The 18397-nt window shown below is 32.3% G+C and overlaps 2 protein-coding genes across 2 annotated transcripts; one reads left to right on the plus strand and one right to left on the minus strand.

Moving 5' to 3' along the window:
• The first annotated feature begins 2724 nt into the window (after positions 1 to 2724).
• On the plus strand, positions 2725 to 5319 carry LOC105641481 (proteasome assembly chaperone-like protein). The gene is made up of 7 exons (XM_012226043.4): positions 2725 to 2876; positions 3932 to 3979; positions 4067 to 4113; positions 4666 to 4732; positions 4818 to 4861; positions 4953 to 5010; positions 5092 to 5319. Exons 1-7 carry the CDS (start codon positions 2817 to 2819, stop codon positions 5140 to 5142), a joined length of 375 nt encoding a protein of 124 aa, XP_012081433.1. The 5' UTR covers positions 2725 to 2816; the 3' UTR covers positions 5143 to 5319.
• Positions 5320 to 5617: 298 nt separating this feature from the next.
• LOC105641495 (Protein kinase superfamily protein) lies at positions 5618 to 17726 on the minus strand. The gene is made up of 21 exons (XM_012226056.3): positions 17372 to 17726; positions 15545 to 16274; positions 14579 to 14833; positions 13830 to 13954; positions 13643 to 13687; positions 13447 to 13528; positions 13288 to 13356; positions 13040 to 13210; positions 12875 to 12940; positions 10801 to 10869; positions 10551 to 10694; positions 10352 to 10431; positions 9814 to 10074; positions 8750 to 8841; positions 8571 to 8647; positions 7464 to 7583; positions 7330 to 7372; positions 7185 to 7237; positions 6667 to 6725; positions 6539 to 6590; positions 5618 to 6127 (listed from the first exon to the last, which is right to left on the minus strand). Exons 2-21 carry the CDS (start codon positions 15710 to 15712, stop codon positions 6092 to 6094), a joined length of 2067 nt encoding a protein of 688 aa, XP_012081446.1. The 5' UTR covers positions 15713 to 16274; positions 17372 to 17726; the 3' UTR covers positions 5618 to 6091.
• Positions 17727 to 18397: the final 671 nt, after the last annotated feature.

Consider the following 18397-nt stretch of genomic DNA (forward strand, 5'->3'; position numbering starts at 1 on the left):
ATATTTAAAGTTTTCAGTTATTGAATTTGGACTATGGTCAAAGTTTAAAGTCTAAATTACTCCGTTTTTGGAATTAAGGATTTCAGTTTTAAAACATCATCTCAAAATTAAGATTTCCGCTTATAAATGTTATACAAATACAAAAAAATTAAAAGAAAGATTGGATGAGATTTTGCTGTAATCTGTTTTCTAATTATGCGAATAGGTCATTAAATGTTTTTATGAAAGTTGACTATAGGATATTTGACTTTTCCCTACTATTCAATCCAAACTAAACTTGCTAAAAGAAAAAAAAAAAGTAATATAAACTAAAGAAGTTGAAGTTATTTCAGAGTTAATAATAATTAATAATTATCTACTTATTTTATTAACAAAATCCCTATTTAATATTAAAGTTTTTTTTTTGAAAAAAGATATTAAAGTTATTTTTAGAATTTTAAAATTGTAAATAAAAATGGTTTTGGAATCTTCTTTGATTTATTTAGGGTGAAGTTGGCTTGAAAAAATAATGGCTCGGTTTATAAACAAGACAGAGCCGTTAAAAAATGGCTAAAAATGGAAGTGTGATCGTCACATGGTGAATAGCCAAAAGACACTGTAGAGGGATGAGCATCCGGTTAATCCGAATCAATTTAAACCGAATAACTCAATCCGAATATAACTGAATTTTATAAATCTATTCATCAATCCAAATCATATGTAATATAAAATCCAAAATAACCAAACCCAATAACATGCATTTTTATTACAAAAAACCACAACCGTCTGAATAACCGAATTAATATTTCCAGTTGGTTAATCCAAATCGATTACAAGAAAATATCTAAATCCAAAATTTTTCAATATATGCGTTACTATCTCCAGATTTGCAGTTTGCACTCTTAAAGTAATTATATACATATGCTTATAAATTTATAGACAATTGTATAGAATAAAAATATAAATAATAAAATTAATTAATTAATCCAACAAGTCACAGGTATCCAAACAAAATTATAAAGACACTCATATCTAAATCCAACCATCCAAATAACAATTAATATAATTAACATTAAAAGAAGCATTCATTAAACTTTCAGTTACAAAATTACAGTTATTGACCAATTAAGCATGACGTTCTTTGTCAATGATTTTAAAAGTTATACAATATTATTGTCATCTGTTACAAAAACTATATAAATATAATTTGCACTCTTGGTTTTATTTTACTATGGAGTAAAAACGCAACGTTTTGACAAAAAAATTTCTGAGATAAAAAATATATATATCTTGAGTACTAATTTGATAAAAGAATATGTTGTATTATTATATTCCATTGATAAAAAAAAAAAATCCAAAACTCGAATATCTAAAGTCTTCCATCATAAGGAATCAATAATTTATTTATATTTAAAGAATAAGTAATATGTAAATAAGTGTAATTAACCAAACTAATAAACATTAGAATTTTTAATTTTAAGCGTTAATTTTAAGTTTTTCAATTTGTTAAGTTTTAAAAAATAAAAACATCGCCACGGTCTAATAGTTTTGTTTTTATTTATTAGTTAAATAAGATGCAGACGAAATGTACACATTAGTAACAATATAAATTCACAATAAATTAGCTCAATATATAAATTTAACTATATACTTAAAAAAAAATCTTATGACTTCTTTTAACTTTCACTTTGATAAATCTCAGCTGGGCGTGACAAATCAATTTTTATGTTATTTTATTAGCCCCTGCTAATTTGTTTTTTAACATCCACTTGTAAATGGGTCGGATCATTGACCATTATTCCCTTTATCAAAAAAAAATAATTTATTTTTTCATTTTTTATTTGTTCTAAAATATAATTCACTTTACTTTTTTTTTTTTGCATTATAATTAATTCTTAAAATGTTTATTGTATCCATATTAAATTTTATCTTATTTTTAATAATTATTGTTAATTATTACTTATTATTCCAATATAATAATTGCTCATTTGTTATTTAAGATGAGAATGATGAAAAAGTTATATGAATAAAATTGTCTTTTAATAATTGATAATTTTTTAATCTGTGTGAAAATAAAAAGTGGATTATCTTTTTGGATGAAAAGTGTAATAAATAGACAAAGCTCCATCCAAATCACTAAGCTAATAAAGCATTACTTAAAGAAATATTTTTCCACATTTGGTATAAACAAATTTCACAAAATTTTAATAAAATTCAATTAAATCCTTAAATTGTGGTAATTTGCTTAGATTCGGTTTATAAATCTATTCATGGATTAAATTGATGAAAAAGTAATATTTAATTGAAACAATAGTGTTTCTTACCATTTACTGCAAAAAAAAAAAATGATAACATTTTTTAAAAAATCTATGTTTTTATTAGTTATAAGGGTGAAACCATAGATTTGTCCATATTAAAAATAATATTCATTTTATTAAATTTTCTAAAATTGAATAAAACTAATCCAATTATATTAAAATAAATTCCACAAAATTAACAGCTTCGACTTCTCTCTCTCTCTCTTCTTTCTGTCTTCCTTCTCTCTTTTTTTTTTCTCTCTCTCTCTCTATTTTAGATAACTATTTCAGACTTGAATGAATTATAAATATTTTTTTTAAATACGAAATGTATAAAATTCAATTGTAATTTATAATGAATGCATAACAAACAAGCTTTTATGTCAAGAGACAATATGGGCTTTTAAAGTTGGGCTGGTGTATGTAAAGCCCATATCTGAGAACGTCTTCTTCCCAGGGAAAACTGCATAAATCTGCAGTTACATTTTCTTTCGCTCGATTGACAGCAAAATCATACTTAAAAGGGAAAGAGCTTCAGTAATGGAAAGCTTGGTCCAACGTTTTCCAGTCCCTCACAAGAACTTATCCCTAAACATCAAGGTATAAGAAAGCCTAATTCTTTTTTTTGTTGTATTCCTTTGACGGTTCAATTCAATCTTGTTGCTGTTTCTTTTCTTTATTTTAAATATTTATTTTTCAGCAGATGATATGTTCGCTTAAATGACTAGGACGATTTCTTTATGAATACAGCTAGAAAGAACTTTCCTTTAGTCGTTGCAGCTTCTCAGAAGCACTTTATGATTAATGGCTCACCAAATTTTGCATAATTCAATGCATTAGATTCTGATTTCTGGGTAGTGGTTATTTTTGAGTGAAATTGCTTGAAAGAATAAGTTTGTGAGAGTATGTATTAGAATATACTATTGATAGTAAGTTGGAATATCTGCTTTGTCTGTATTTTTTAAATCTTAACTTTCCGTTGAGTTCTTCTCAATTGTGTATATTGAACTGATTCAAGATATTGTAATTATAAAGTTTGAGTGAGATATTTGAGTTCAATCACTAGCAAAATGAGTGTTGTTATGAGTGCTTGATGTTGAGAGACTGTTAAAGCAATGTGTCTTATAACTTCTTGAATTTTATTGTTAATTGAAACAACTTAGATGTTTAATAAATAAAATGGGTGTTTGCTTCCGGTTTGCATTGTATTTTTTGGCAGTTATACTTCTTATTATCAGTGGAATGGGAAATTCAAATTTATAGGATTTCCTTCCTCTGTATTTTCTTTTCCAACTACTAAACTTAAGAGTAAGAATGTACTGGTTACTTGTTTGAGGTGTTAAATGTGTCATTACTTGGTCTAGTGTCTATCGGTCAGCAATGGACAGATAGGCCATCCTAGCAGTGAAGCTTCAAATTGCTTACTGCATAAACCATATGGGGTATTGTCATTCAAAATACAATACATCGCTATATATGCTAAGGTCTCTTCTTTGTATGTTTCTGTTTCAACTACATGAATCTACCTCAGTAGTAAGTATTTTGTGATCAAAGTTTCTATCTTTGCTGCACCTGAAGTAAAAACTGTGGTTAGATTTTGCTTCTGAAGTTTTTCTTCATCAAATATTCTTATTTATGCTCTCTCTGCTCAACAGGGAAACAAGACAGACATAGTCATTTGCAGTTATGATGACCATTTTTTTGTGAGCTTTGGAATCCCCATTTGTTCGCATTCGGTAATGCCTGCTTATTTCTGTGAGGATGTTTCTGATGTTTATAACACTTCTCAGGTGATTGCTACCCAAATAGGAACCATGGGGACAATACTGCATGCCAGGTCTGGATGCTTTCTCATTGTACTAGATAATCACTTATTGTTGTAATGCTTGATTCATTGTGATATCAATTTTATAGTTTCAACTTTGTAACATTTTCCAGAATCTACTATGTCACAAGTTTGGATTGTCAATTAGAAAGTAATAAGATATAAGCCTATTTTAGCAATAACCTTTTTATGGCCATATGATCATCTTGAATGATTGGGTGTGTTGCATTTTTAGCATATTCAGTTTTCATAATTTCATGCATGCATATAATGCCCTATTCAAACTAATTTCTTTGCATGAAAGATATTATAGCTTTTTCTGCTGTTTTCCCTTTCTTGTATCTTTTCTAGTGCTATAACGACAGGTTAGGATCGAGTTGGATCTGGGTTACAATTTTTAAAGCTCAAAGAAAGAAAAGCTTGAAAAAAAAAGACGTACTAATAGATGCTTTTCAATTTCAAGCAGATAAAATAATCTATGCAAATCCAAGATTTGATCTACCATTTTCTGGTTCACTAGAGGGGAAGATGAATTAATCGCTAATATTTTTTACTTTGTTGCAGGAAGGAGGAAGGAGTGTCAATCAATTCCACATACAGTGTCTCTGTAATATTTGGTAAACGAGACGAGGTAAGCTACATAGTTTGCACACGCTACAACCTCTTCATTTGATCTTAACTTATGCTTGATCTTGGTTGAGCATGCATATATGCAGGCAATGTTAGTAGCTTGTGCTCGACAACTGATTGAACACATAAGGTATTTTCTTAATTCATCATCATAGGTATGAGTATCTGATGATGCATCTGATAAACATACATATTTTACTTATTTTTGTTTGTAATGGTAGCAACTCGGGGTCCTCCAGGCCATTGGTGCTCTCTCTTGGTCTTAAAGACCATTCCATGGTATGGTTCAAAGATGCCATCTTTTGAATAATGAAATTTATACACACATGTAGAATGAAAATCCATATTTATTTATCGCAGGAGACGGTGAAAGAGATTGTTTCTGCCATTGTTGAAAATCGTATGTGGTAACCAATTGCCGTCCAAAATCTGTTCTAGCTTCTGATTTGATATACTGATAAGTACTTGACTCGTCCTGGGATATGAATTAATGAGTTTAGATCTAATGAATTAAATTTTGTTTAGCGTTCCTGTAGTTGCATAACTCATTAATGATAAAAATTAATAAAATTAGTGAATTGATCTGCAGATTCCTTAGTTAAAAAAGCACCATTTTGCAACTATAGCTACACTACACCTAATCAATTGTGTTATGACACCCAGCCAGTAATTTTTATTCTTTTTTTTTTTTTAAATAACATATTGCACACTTCAAATCCCAGCTGTTACGAGATTTTGAATATCAAACAAAATTAAAATTAAATGCATACGATCAATTCCAAGTCTGGCAAGGACAGAGTGCCCAATAAACAACAATGTTTTATTGCATCTAAACGTTATTATACATGTACCTGTATTTTGTTATATTTACTTTTAAGCTCGTGGATTTAAGCCAGAATAAAGTGACCCCGTCTTAAATTCAAAACTCAAACCAAACTACAACAGTTGATGTGAAAAACCCAGAAAAAGGGCAACTGACTATCAACTATCAAGGATATCTTTCTTGCTTATTGAAAGTAAAAGAAAATAGGTCTACGAATTGGCCGACTCCCTATAAATCCAAGCAAACAAGCACCACGCCACAGAGCCTGAGTGAGAGCATGTGTGACAGAATGAAAGAAAGACAGCCAAACTGTACTATAATTACATTTGCTTCAATAAATTACAACATGTCTGCACATGATGTGAGACTCTAAGGAATGGCATCTCGAAATTTGGTGTCTGCCTTTAACACGTTCACACATATGGTACACTAGAAATTTCAAATTCTTAAGATGCCTTCATACCTCTTGAGTGCTAGGAAGATCCTCACAACCTTTTGCCACTGGAACAATAGTCTCGCCGCTGTACGTCATTCTCTTCACTTGTACACCAAAGCATTCAATTGTTTTTCTAACTGCAAACAGGAAAGAATTTAAAAGTTCAGGCAAGAGATTGGATCGCATCTATCATTGCAAATATTAAAAAGTATAAGATCTTTGATAGAATTTCGCTAAAATTTGTGAACTTTCGTAATTAAGCCATTCATATTTCATGAAGAGAACATGAAGAAAGGGGCAAGTGCTCCATTTTGCATATTGCATGCAACTCTTTTGAGCCAATGATAATATGTGATTAGAATTTTCCATGAATGTAGGTCAGTTTAGTATGATAACTCATTCTTGCCTATGCTAGGTGTATATATCCAGCCAATATGATTCACCCATTAGTGTATAAGGCAATTGCCTATACCTAGTTTAGGCAATAATTTTTCCTTATGATGAACTAGATATAACAATGAACTTGGAAAATAAAGATAAAAGCGCACCTGGGCATTTTTCATCTTCTGTCTCTGCAATTCCTCAACAAGGCTTCCAATACTGACAATTGAGATAAGGTTCAGCTTCATATATTAGCAATAATAATTTCAGAGTTCTTAATTGACATAAATCTTACCTTTGTTGTAGGTTAATCAACTGAGCCTGCAGCTCCTTCTCCCTAGCAGAAGGTGATATCTGTATGTTGCATAAAATTAAGATTACTTGATTAAGAAGCAATGAGTTTTTTATAAAATGAACTTCTTTGCAAGGAACAAAGGGTAAGAGGCTGCACCAACTCTCACAGCTCAGCCAAGTTATTGCTGATTTTGAAAACAATTTTACATATATAATTACTAAACTATGAATTCACTAACATGTATACTTAAAAACTATTATTGATATTGAGATAATACAAACAGCAATCATTACATGCTGTCATCCATAATATAAGTATGAACCATTGCATTCACACACACATAAAGAAAAAGGATATGATGATGATGGAAAAAAAAAATAAGAAAAGAAGTACTAGCTTATTATTGCTAATTTCTTTGAAGCCTGAACTATAGATAACATTCAAAGTGGCTCGTTGTAATTGTAACACCAATCCAAGAAGTTCTTGCACAAAAAAAATACCAGGAAAGGGATAAGCACCTGCAAAAGGTCATTCGCCATTGCTTCAGCTGACTCCGTTTGCATTTGTTTGCCTGAATTTAAAACGAGTCAACTCAAGCCAAATAATCAACGCATACAGGATTAATTGCCAATAACAGAAATGATTAACAAAGGAGAGTTTTACCAGAGCTTTGCTCCACAAACTTGATCAATTTAAGAATTTCTTCCTGTCAACAACCATTTGAACAAGTATTTTTGAGAAAGAGCAAATTTACAATGAACAACATAGTGTTTTACTATCAATTAAAGGAAACATACCCTCTGCAAGGCATTCTGCTGCAAGATGCATTGCAGTGATGGAAGGACTGAAGCAGCTGTAACATTTGATACTGTTGGACCTCCTCCGCAAACTGGGCTGAAATAACAGTTTGTAGGACCCTGAAATCAGAAGAATAATTGCAATGGTTAAAAAGCCATTGCCTAAAAGATAAATTTCTAAGTTCCATTCTTAAGATTGCACAACATCACAGAATACACAGTCAAAGTCGAACAGAGAAAGGAAAATAAATTTAGAAAATTTTCACAAATCCCTATGTTAAACAAATTAAACCAGAAGCATTAAAATTTTATCATAGGGCATCAATTAGAAACCAAATAATCATATATCAGGTTAATCATTACAGATGCGTCCAGCATAAGGCCGTAGCTTGATAAACCAAAACAAATATATGAAACCGCACATCTATTATGTAGCTTAATCCAAGGGGAAAAACAACTGTTGCTCAAAGTGCAATTTCATCAATATTTTACTAAAGCATAGAACGGTGATTCCATGTTTTCCTTTTCTATGGCACTGCTGTTATTTAATAGCCACCTCGCTAAAAAGAAACCTTACATGGACTTTCCCCAATACAAATGAAATTCACCACAGAATGTAAGCAGAGATTTTATTTTCAAATGAAAGACAAATAGCAATCGCATTACAAGACTCAGAATTCAGACTTGTACTGACCAAAAGGTTTTCCATGAAACTACAACCACATTTTTTTAAAAAGACTACACTCCCACATATTCTCATCTGCTATATATGAACAAAAGACCAAGAGCATATCTAATCGGCCTTGGAAATGTATATTGTAATTCCAAGAACGTTATGCAATAACTAAATAAAATTTTGATGTAAAATCATAAATATAAAAATAAAAATAAAAATATCATAAATAATATGGATTCCTGTGAACCAAACAGGAAATAGAATCCTATTCCAAGATTTCATTGCATAGTTCCAATATGAATCAAACATTAAGTGTCACAAGATTTAATAGGCTATAATCTTTCCTGACATCAGGGTAAGATCAATTGGCTTCCGGCTAAATAAAGGCCGGGTTAAGTAACCTGAGACCATAGCATTTTGATCAAACATACCTTCGGACTCAGATCTGCTGAAGTGACCTTGAAGCGTCCCTTGCGTTGGACCACAGCTCCTTCTGATAAATCCTCAACTGTACAAATAGAACATACATTTTTCACAGAATATAAATAAGTAAAATCATTTATTTGCATCTGTCTAAGGAGCGACTAATGTGATCATAGAGCTTACTTACCAGATGAAAGATTATTGGTATCTCTTTTCTGTCGATATAACAATGGACCACTATAGTTCCGCTCTGATTGATATTTTGGCTGTAGAAAATCCCTAAGAACATTTTAAAATACCCAATCCATTGTTAAATACTGGAACCAAACTGTCGTTTGGATACATGACACTTCCAAAAGCAACCAAAGGTCAAGTCAATTTGAAGATTAGATCAAATTGACAACAAAAATCAAGACAGTATTGTAACCAAATAAAAAGACGGGACTTAATTCGTGACTTCTAGGAGAAATCAGAATCGAGCTTGTTCATATGAACTTCAAATTTAAGACTATCCAAAAAGAGATTTAAATTAGATCATGGGCTATGGTTAATATTATAGGTATTCATTGATCAACAACAACCACCTTAAAGGAACCCCTGTCAACTGATTTTTCATTTAGTGGTTTTGCCAATCAATAAAACCGCCGTAGTTTGTCAGTTTCAGCAATGCATGGGCAGAGCATATCTTTGTCATTAAGCAGACTTCATAACATATGTTAGACATTTAACAGTTTTTGTCTTTTAACTACTGTCAAATTCAGAAGTGTTCATTAACTGGACTCATATTTTTCCACTCATGCAATACATACTCAGTTGTCACATAGCAGCTATGAGCAGCTCTGGCACATGGAACCCACATGATATACCCTTATCTTAAATCCGATATGTAGTTTAGCAGAGAGAAACTATAACATGACAGTCAAATATCAAATAGCTTCATGCAGTTCTCCCATACATCAGTGAGCAGAGGATTTTAAGGAAACATAACCTTTTAGACAGTGAATGAAAAAGCATTATAAGCATTTCAAATACATCTAAAACTTCTTTTTTGCCCAATTCATGGAACTCCAAAATTTGAAGCTGCTAATAGCAACATGTAACTCTTTATAGGAGATTAATGAAGTAAAAGTTCTATCTTGTTCCATTAAGGGACAAAAAAAACATGTCAACAATTCATCTGTTTCAAAAAAAAATTAAACAATAAAACGAAAGACAGACAAAATCAACTTCATGTAGAATATGAAGCCTCACCTGTTTTCATCCCCAGCGACCTTTTTAGGAGAAAAGGCATTTTCTGGAATTAATGGACTGCTCAAAAATTTCTTATGCTCCACAACATGACTTGGTAAAGAACTGCAACGTGGAGGATTATCACCCTCATTTCCTTCACTTTCTCGGTTTACATCACTTGGTGACAATTTTGTAAGAACCTGTTGTTCAGAATCTGTTTGAGCGCCTTTCCAACTTGGACTAGTTGCATCCACATCATCATCACCAACATCAAAACAGCCTCTGCATACAATACATGGCCACATAATATACAGGATATGTTGCTATGCCACAATTGTAGAAAATGCAAAGCCACTAGTTGATACCATACTATATAAAAGCACAGGTCAAACATGGTAACACTTTTCAATGGATCGAATGAAGCTCACGATCTCTTTTAATGTAAAAAATATCACCCATTACACTCAGGGCCAGTTAATTTCATGAAATCTTGAGCAATTAGAACCAGAAATGTGAAGCCAGGATAAAAGAGTATGAAAAATTGAAAAAGGAGTCTTACTTAAGTGCTTGAAGAGGTTTAATAGGAAATGAAGCAAGTGAGTTCTCCAAATCATGAAGGTGATTGAACCCATCCTGATCCTGAAATTAAAGGTTGATGTGAAATATATGGCAGAATGAGCTGGAGTCCATAGTTTACAGGAAATTTCTGACAAGAAGGGGGAAAACTGCAGGCAAAACAATGGCATGGAAATTGATACCTCATGACTAGGATCAGCTGTTGAATGGTTAGCCTTTTCATTGGACAGCCTCTCAGCTGGAAGCTCAACATTGTTGTGTATATCCACGTGCTTCACACTCACACGTTGATCCTCTGAATTTTGTATGGCATCATAATCCTGAATCTGTAGGTAACACAGTGACAGCGACAAGTTATTGCATACTCATGTCCACCAATTAGATTATTTATACAAATATACATGCATCAAACCACAAACTGAAATTACTCACAAGAGCAGCCTGACTTTTCAAATCCTCAAGGTTGAAATTCCAGGCACTGATTCCTCTTATGTACTCTTGCTGCATCATGAACAGTGATAAATTAACACTGGCATCAAATTTTGGCCCAAAGAATCAGAAACTGTATGCTAATTTGATTAAGTAAAATACCTCTGTGCAATATACCAACATATGCACACAAAGAGACACACAAATAAGTAAACACTTTCTCCTCACAATTAAATAACTAAGAAATATGTATTCCATGTTTGCAAAGTTGCAAAGCACCAACACTTGAATATAAACAAATTTGTTCAGTAGGATGGTGGTGAAACGGAAACACTAAATGGGAGTGAATGTTGGGTACCAAATGCCCAACATGTTTACAAGATGAATATTGTGGAAATGTGAATGCTGAGATGGATGTGTTGTTACACAAGGTTGGAATAGATTAAGAATAGTCACATTAGACGAAAGGTGCAAATTGCAAATAAAATGAGAGAAAGACGCCTAAGATGGCATGGTCATGTATTACATAGACCCCACATGCCCCGATTAGTAAATGTGATACGTTGATAATGGAGGATGCTACAAAGGGAAGAGGTCGACCTAGAACTGTTTGGAGGGAAGTTGTTGCAAAGGATTTACGATCTTTCGATATTAACGAGGATATAACTATGAACAAAACAGAATGGAGACAAAAGATTCATAGCTATATCCTTGTTAGTTATTGCTTATTTTATGCTTTGTTCTACTTATTAATATATCCAAATGATCTTAAAATTTTCTTTTCAAAATCTTTTTTCTACAAAAAGTACTTAAAAATCTTTTTGGACTGAACTTTGCTTTGCATTGATATTGATCAGAGCGGAAATTGGAAACAAAGGAGTCATATAGACGACACCAACTAGCTTGGAACTAAGACTTGGTTATTGTTGTTGTTTCTCAATATAATGGATCTATTAAGAGTGAGGTACTTTTTCTTTGGTTTATATTAGTTGGGTTTTTAGAAAGAGAAATTCTTCTTTAGAAATGAATTTATAATCTTGAATTGAGCGAGAAATGGGCAAGTGAGTGATTATTTTTTTGAATGTATTTGATATGAAAGGGATCCATTCGTTGATGCACACATTATTCCTTGTGGCATTGATTAATGTTTTTCTTTTTTTTTTTTTTTTTTGTGAATTTTGAATTCCAGGAACGTTGTTAATACTTGTCATTTTCTATATATTCTTATTCAACTTTATGATAAGAGTTTCATAGATGATGCTTATCCCTTATTTCACCTCTTTGCGTTGTTTTTGTTGTTACTCACATTCCTCTTAGGTATTTTATCTGTCTTGTTCTTCTGTATCTTTAAAAAAATCGAATAAATAGAGAATTAAAAAGTTGAGTGTTGTTGGTCATGAAACTTTGAGCAACAGCGAGAATTATGAATAATACAAAAGCACGGGTGTTTGAGATAACAGAGGTTGGGCATGGAGGAGATGGAAAAATTGTTACAGAAAGAGGAAATCAAGCTGACAGAGAGAGAGAGAGAGAGTCGGTTAATGTGTGGTTGGCTTAAGTGAAACTTTGCATTTCACTTAACTGAGCTTGGTTCAGAAGGGCATCCACTTTTACATTTTTTTTTTAATCACAAATCTAACCCCAATTTCATTTTAAGTTGCAATTAGACCAAAAGGTGGAAATTGGAGTGCTTGGGTGATAAAGGTCGATTTAGAGTGCAATTTTAGAAGGTTGAGAAGTTAAGAATCTTTCTAGTGTTTTTGCCCCAAATTTTGGCCATTCTTTAGTTTTTGTCAATTACATCATCAACCTGTAATTTTTGTTCAATCATGGCTGATCTAAAATTCCCTAGAGCTGAATGTCTTCCATGCCTAGCTGTGACGAATATGGCATGGGCCAATGCTCAACCAACCCTGACAAAGCATAGACCAGTGGTAGCTTCTAGAGATGTCAACAATTTAAGCAGAAATTAGAATTTTAGATAATATAATCCGTCTAATCCTTTAATCAAAGTGCAGAGGATCCAGATCAAAATAACTAGGATGATAAAAGAATTTAACAAATCTGCAAATTTCACCTGTGATAATTGCTCCTTATCCTCATATAGAGCCTTATTCTGAAGAAGAAGATCAGCCTCTTTCACCTGAAAAATGAAAAGACAGAAGGCTGAGGAATTATGAAGCAGTCATGCCTCATTTAGCAACTAAATTGCAAAATAAAATATAGTTTGAGGTGATCAGACCTTCAGAATCCTAAATCGTTCCCCTAAAGGAGCAAGTCCATCAAGAATGGTGCGAGCAAGATATTCATTCGATCGTGCATGTTTAAAAAATGGGTGCTTCAAAAGCTTTTCTGACGTGGGACGTTTCTTTGGATCCTTCACTAAGCAGGCAGCTACCATCTCTTTAAATGACTGAAAGTGTCAAACATTTTAAGGCCAATTCATGAGCATAATAGTGAAAATGATTCAACTGAGTAACACAAACAAACCTTCGAAAATCTCTTGTCTCTTTCGTAGTCAAGTCCTGGAGGTGCATTTTGTAAGGTCATCAGCAAAACCTACAATGAAATAACCAAATCATGGACCAGTAAAATAAGCACCAATGAAATATTTCTAGTATGATGGTAAACAGCAGAAATTAAATTTACTTTCATCGGTGGATACTTGGAGAAAGGAGCATGGCCATGGGCAAGTTCAAGAGCAGTTATTCCAAATGACCAGATGTCTGCCCTGTTGATAGAAACAAAATTGTAGACAATCCTCAAACACATAATTCTCAACATCAGAGTAACAGGGAGAAAAGGTTATAAATTAAAAAAAAAAAAAAATCCACAGCCCACTCACTTAAAGTCATATCCATGTAATTGTTGCATAACTTCAGGAGCCATCCTGAGAGAAAAATAAAAGAAGAAAAAAGAAAAACATTTCTAATCAATATGCAAATCCATTTGCTTTTAGCAATCAACAATGAGAATTAATTTCACGCAGTACAACAATAACGCGAAGGTCTGAAAATAGCTTAACGAGTTACCAGCATGGAGTACCAACAAAAGTATTTCTGGAACGCTGCCTATCTCCCGTGTCAAACATGCATGCTGACACTCCGAAGTCTGCTAACTTAACTGCTCCATTTCTGTCAATTAATATGTTGCCAGCCTGAAAGGGATGTTCAGAAAGCTAATAAGAATGATAGCGCAGTAGTATGGTACTCCTTGAATTGAATGGCAAATAATGTTCCATGAATAGGAATGCAATGTGCTAGGACACAATCGACAGACATTTAATTACCCTGAAAGCCAGACTACTATGCAGAAATGAATGTAGTATTCAACAAACCTCCCATCACCCCACAAAAAAAAAAAAAAAAAAAAAAAAAAAAAAAAAAAAAAAAAAAAAAAAAAAAAAAAAAACCTACACAGAGAGAAAGAAAGAAAGAGAGGAGATGGTGAGGGAGGAGCTGATATTCTGTTTTGAGACCACAGATTAAACACAGAAACATACAAGCATAAGGTTTCATAATTTCAATACACGCAAATTATCTTCTCTAAATCTTAAAATTCTGTCAAAGGCTAATAATTAAATTATATCCAAATTGTAAGGTCTCATTGGGAAAGCTAACTGTTTTGGTTTATTTTTCTTTTTTTTTTTTTTTTTCATATCAAGGTTCCTACAACATGTTGCATGAGAAATTTAACAGCCTATAGAAGCCTATGGGTTCCGGCGGAAATAATAACCACAAGAAGGTAATGAAGGAATGATGAGATAAGTGGCATCGCATACCTTAACGTCTCTATGGATTTGACCATGGGAATGAAGATAAACAAGAGCTTTGAGAGTCTCACGCAATAGTGTGGCAATAACAGGCTCTTCAAAACCTTCTGGATAAGCAGATTTCATTATATGAAGGCAGGATCCTCCAGCCATGTAGGGCATCACAACCCAAAGGCTGTGGCCTGTAGTGAAAGAACAATGTGCTCGTAAGACATTTGGATGATCAGTCAAGCTCATTGTCTGTACCTCTCGTCGGATTCCGTCCTGCTCAAGTCATAATAAAACAAGTTGAAGGATGACACATGGATGTTAACCATGGGACTAAAGCAAGAAAAACGAACGAAGGAATGCAGTAGGAGAAGTTTTTTAAGGCTGCTATTTGATAGCTATGGTTAACAGCAAAAATTGTAGGGCAATAAAGAAATGATGTGCACACAGAATAAGCACATAGTACAGTTAAAGATACACGGAAAAAAAAAAAAAAAAGAAAAGAAAAAGAAAAAGAAAAAAAAGGGAGAAAAAAACTAAATAGAAGGACAAGAAAAACAAGGGCATGAATTTAAATTTATAGGAAGTTGAAACCAATACCTGCTCAAATGTAGGTTATGAAATAGGCAATTAAGATGGCTTGGGATTTTGGAGTGCATTTTAGTTAAGTTAAAGACATACAAATAAAGATTTCAAACTACATTAATATTTTCATACATTAAGGAACTGAAATTGAAGCATTAACTTTTAAGTACATTGTGATGGATTAATTTGATTTAATGGCAAGGGAAAAATTAATGTCCAACACACAGTATTTGCATATTGTGAAGCGGTTGGCATGATGAGCAAGTGTATGAAGCACCAAAAGTAGAAAAATCATGACCATGCAACAAATGTAAAGAAGAAAATGGGCATCCTGATTATTACAAGTACAGCCATTAAATAAACATGACTATTGAAAACTTCTAATGAAAATGTAATGCTTACCAGGTCATTGTTGCACCTTTCCAGATCAAGAACCTTAATAGCAACTGTCTCATTAAGTGGAATGCAGAGAGCCCTATAAACAGTGGCGCTCACACCTTCACCAACTTCTTCGTATAACTTATAATCTTTTGCATTAACAGGATACTTCTTTTCCAAAACGTGCTCCATGATTTCCTGTTATAGCACACCATCAACACCCCCTTTTACTCGTAGATGTACCAGCAAACATGTAAGAAGTATATATGGAGAAGGCAAAGACTAAGTTGATGCGGGGTTTCTTCCAATTTGGTAGCATGTCCCCCTTCTTCAACATGAATTGTTACATGAATCCAGTGGCTTCATCAAAGTGATATTACAAGCTTGTTTTCTTGCATGTAGAACCATCGAAATTCCATAAACTTAAAAATCTTTGTTACTTCCAAAATTACATTAGAAGATGACTATCTCCGCATACAGCTAAGTTATGTATCCAAGAATGAACAAAAACGGTAGTCATGTATTCTTGACTGAACTATCAGAATTAGTTCTGGATAATTAGATAATACTTAAGCTGAAAAAAGGATAAGCAAGTAGAATTGCAGAATGCCAAAAACACAATTACACTCCCAAAGCCAAGCACAATGCCCTCTGATTCAGGTGCATGTAAAGTTGAACAATAATTATGCTTATATGATAATGTATCCAGAACTCATACAAAACCAAAAGGCGGCAGTAAAAGCACGAAGTCAACCTGCATTAGAGAGAGAGAAAAAAAATCATCAGTTCCGTCTTCAGAAAAAAGAAAAAAAAAATACCCTTGTTAATGTTTTCTTTTAGTGGAAGGTGGGGAAGTATTAAAGTATCATGTTAGCATAGAAAGTATATCAAGTAAGTTGAATATAATAGCTTAAGAGACATTGTAAACAAAACTAGAAACAAGTTATTCTCCTAAATCTCAACCTAATTCTGACAAAACCAACCAAAACGAGCAAATCAAGAAATGTCCGAAAAAAAGAACTCAATTTGAGTTAGCAAAGTTTCCCAATAATCATTATATGAAAGGGAAAAAAAAAAAAAAAAAAAAAAAACATTTTCATGTACTAGAATCACTTTATAAAAAAATGATCCTTTTCATTTCCCTTCAGTCTAGACGGTCATCTACAATTATGATCAGATACTCTCCAATTGGACTAACCACATTCACCAGACTGCATTTGGCAAGCATTTTTTTCTGGCCTAATTCCTTATATATATATATATATATATATATATATATATATATATATATATATATATATATATATATATATAAACTTAGCCCTCTAAAAAATGTATAAACGTCTTGAATAGCAAAAACAGCAAGGACACTTAAAAGCTAAAATAAATGAAGCTTTCAGTAAATTCAAAAGGGAACACCTACTAGTAACCAATCTTACAAAGGTCAATCCCATACGATATTACATGAGAACAGCCCTCGTTTCTGATCCGGCTCCATATTCTTTATTCTTTAGATGAACAATTAACGGGCAAAAAGAAAGGAAAAACAAGTGTGCAACTTTAGGATCCAATTCACAAATCCCAATTCTCCCATTTGCTTAAGCAACTCAAAATCGACTACAAATCAACATATCCAGTCAATCTCAAATCATCGAAATCAACGTCAAATTCCCCAATTAAACCATCCCACCCTCGAAAATGAAAATTACACAAATATAAAAGTAAGTTCAACTAACGAAAAACTAAATTGAAAAAGTCAAATTCTGCCAATTAAACATAAGATTCATAGAATCAGTAAGTAAATAAAGAAAAAAATGCAGATTCTAGGGTTCGGAACTGATTGCAACCAACCTGCTTAGTTAAACTGAAAAGCAACAAAAGCGACGTCGGTTTCAGCTGATTTTTTTTCTTTTGGTACTTGGACTGTGACAAAGATATAGTTACTGGTTGTATCGAAAATTTCTCTCTATAATTCTGCTTTGTATCCAAGAAATCTGCAGCGAATTGAGGGTGGAGAGATCGAATCTACCCTTTTATTTCCTTTTCTTTTCTTTTTATGGTTGGGGGATAGAAGAGAAAATAACAGACATACAAATGGGAGAACAAAAATTAAAATAAAATTACGAAACGAAGAAGAGAGTGAATTTCGAGAGAGAGGGAGAGAAGCAGCTGCGCTGCGATCGTATTGCTAATGGGAAATGGTAAGTGGGGCCCCAAGAGATTTGAGTTTTCAGTAGGTGAATATCTCGTCAGTTTATCGTTTTCTGTTTTCTCACATTAAAACGGATAAGGGTTTTTTTGGGGTTTTTACTTTTTACAGTAAGATTAAAGTTAAGGAAACGTTTGTTATGGTTAATTGGTGGTTTTGTTTTTTCTAGAAAAAATAAACAAAATGTGTTATGTTTATCTCTTAGTATTTTGTTTTTGAACTTTTCCATAAATCATTTTTTAATTAGAAAACAAAATTTACAAAAGTGTAAATTCTTGTTCATGGAATTTTATAAAATTTTTACAATACAAATTTTATAAATTAGTTGATATTTAGGATATATTCGACAATATTAGTTATTTCAGTAACTGTTAGTATTTTACGAGCTTTTAACTGTTATATATTAAATATCAGCTGTTAGCTATCTATATTAGTTGTTAGTTTTTTTATGTTAGTTGTTAGCTGTTAACTGTTTATATAACTGTTTAGAGTAAATGCTTGATAAAATTAGCTGTTGAATTTAAAATGACAAAAAATGACATTTAAATATGACTATAGAAGTTAACTCATTATAAAAAAAGAGATAATTTATATAATATGTTATTGTTTTTCTATCAAAAGAATGTCAATCTATAGTGTGTACCAATTATATAAATTGAAATCATTAT

The sequence above is a fragment of the Jatropha curcas genome, chromosome 11 (assembly GCF_041381405.1).
Source record: "Jatropha curcas cultivar XTBG-Jc1 chromosome 11, XTBG_Jcur_1.0, whole genome shotgun sequence".
Classification (NCBI taxonomy): Eukaryota; Viridiplantae; Streptophyta; class Magnoliopsida; order Malpighiales; family Euphorbiaceae; genus Jatropha; species Jatropha curcas.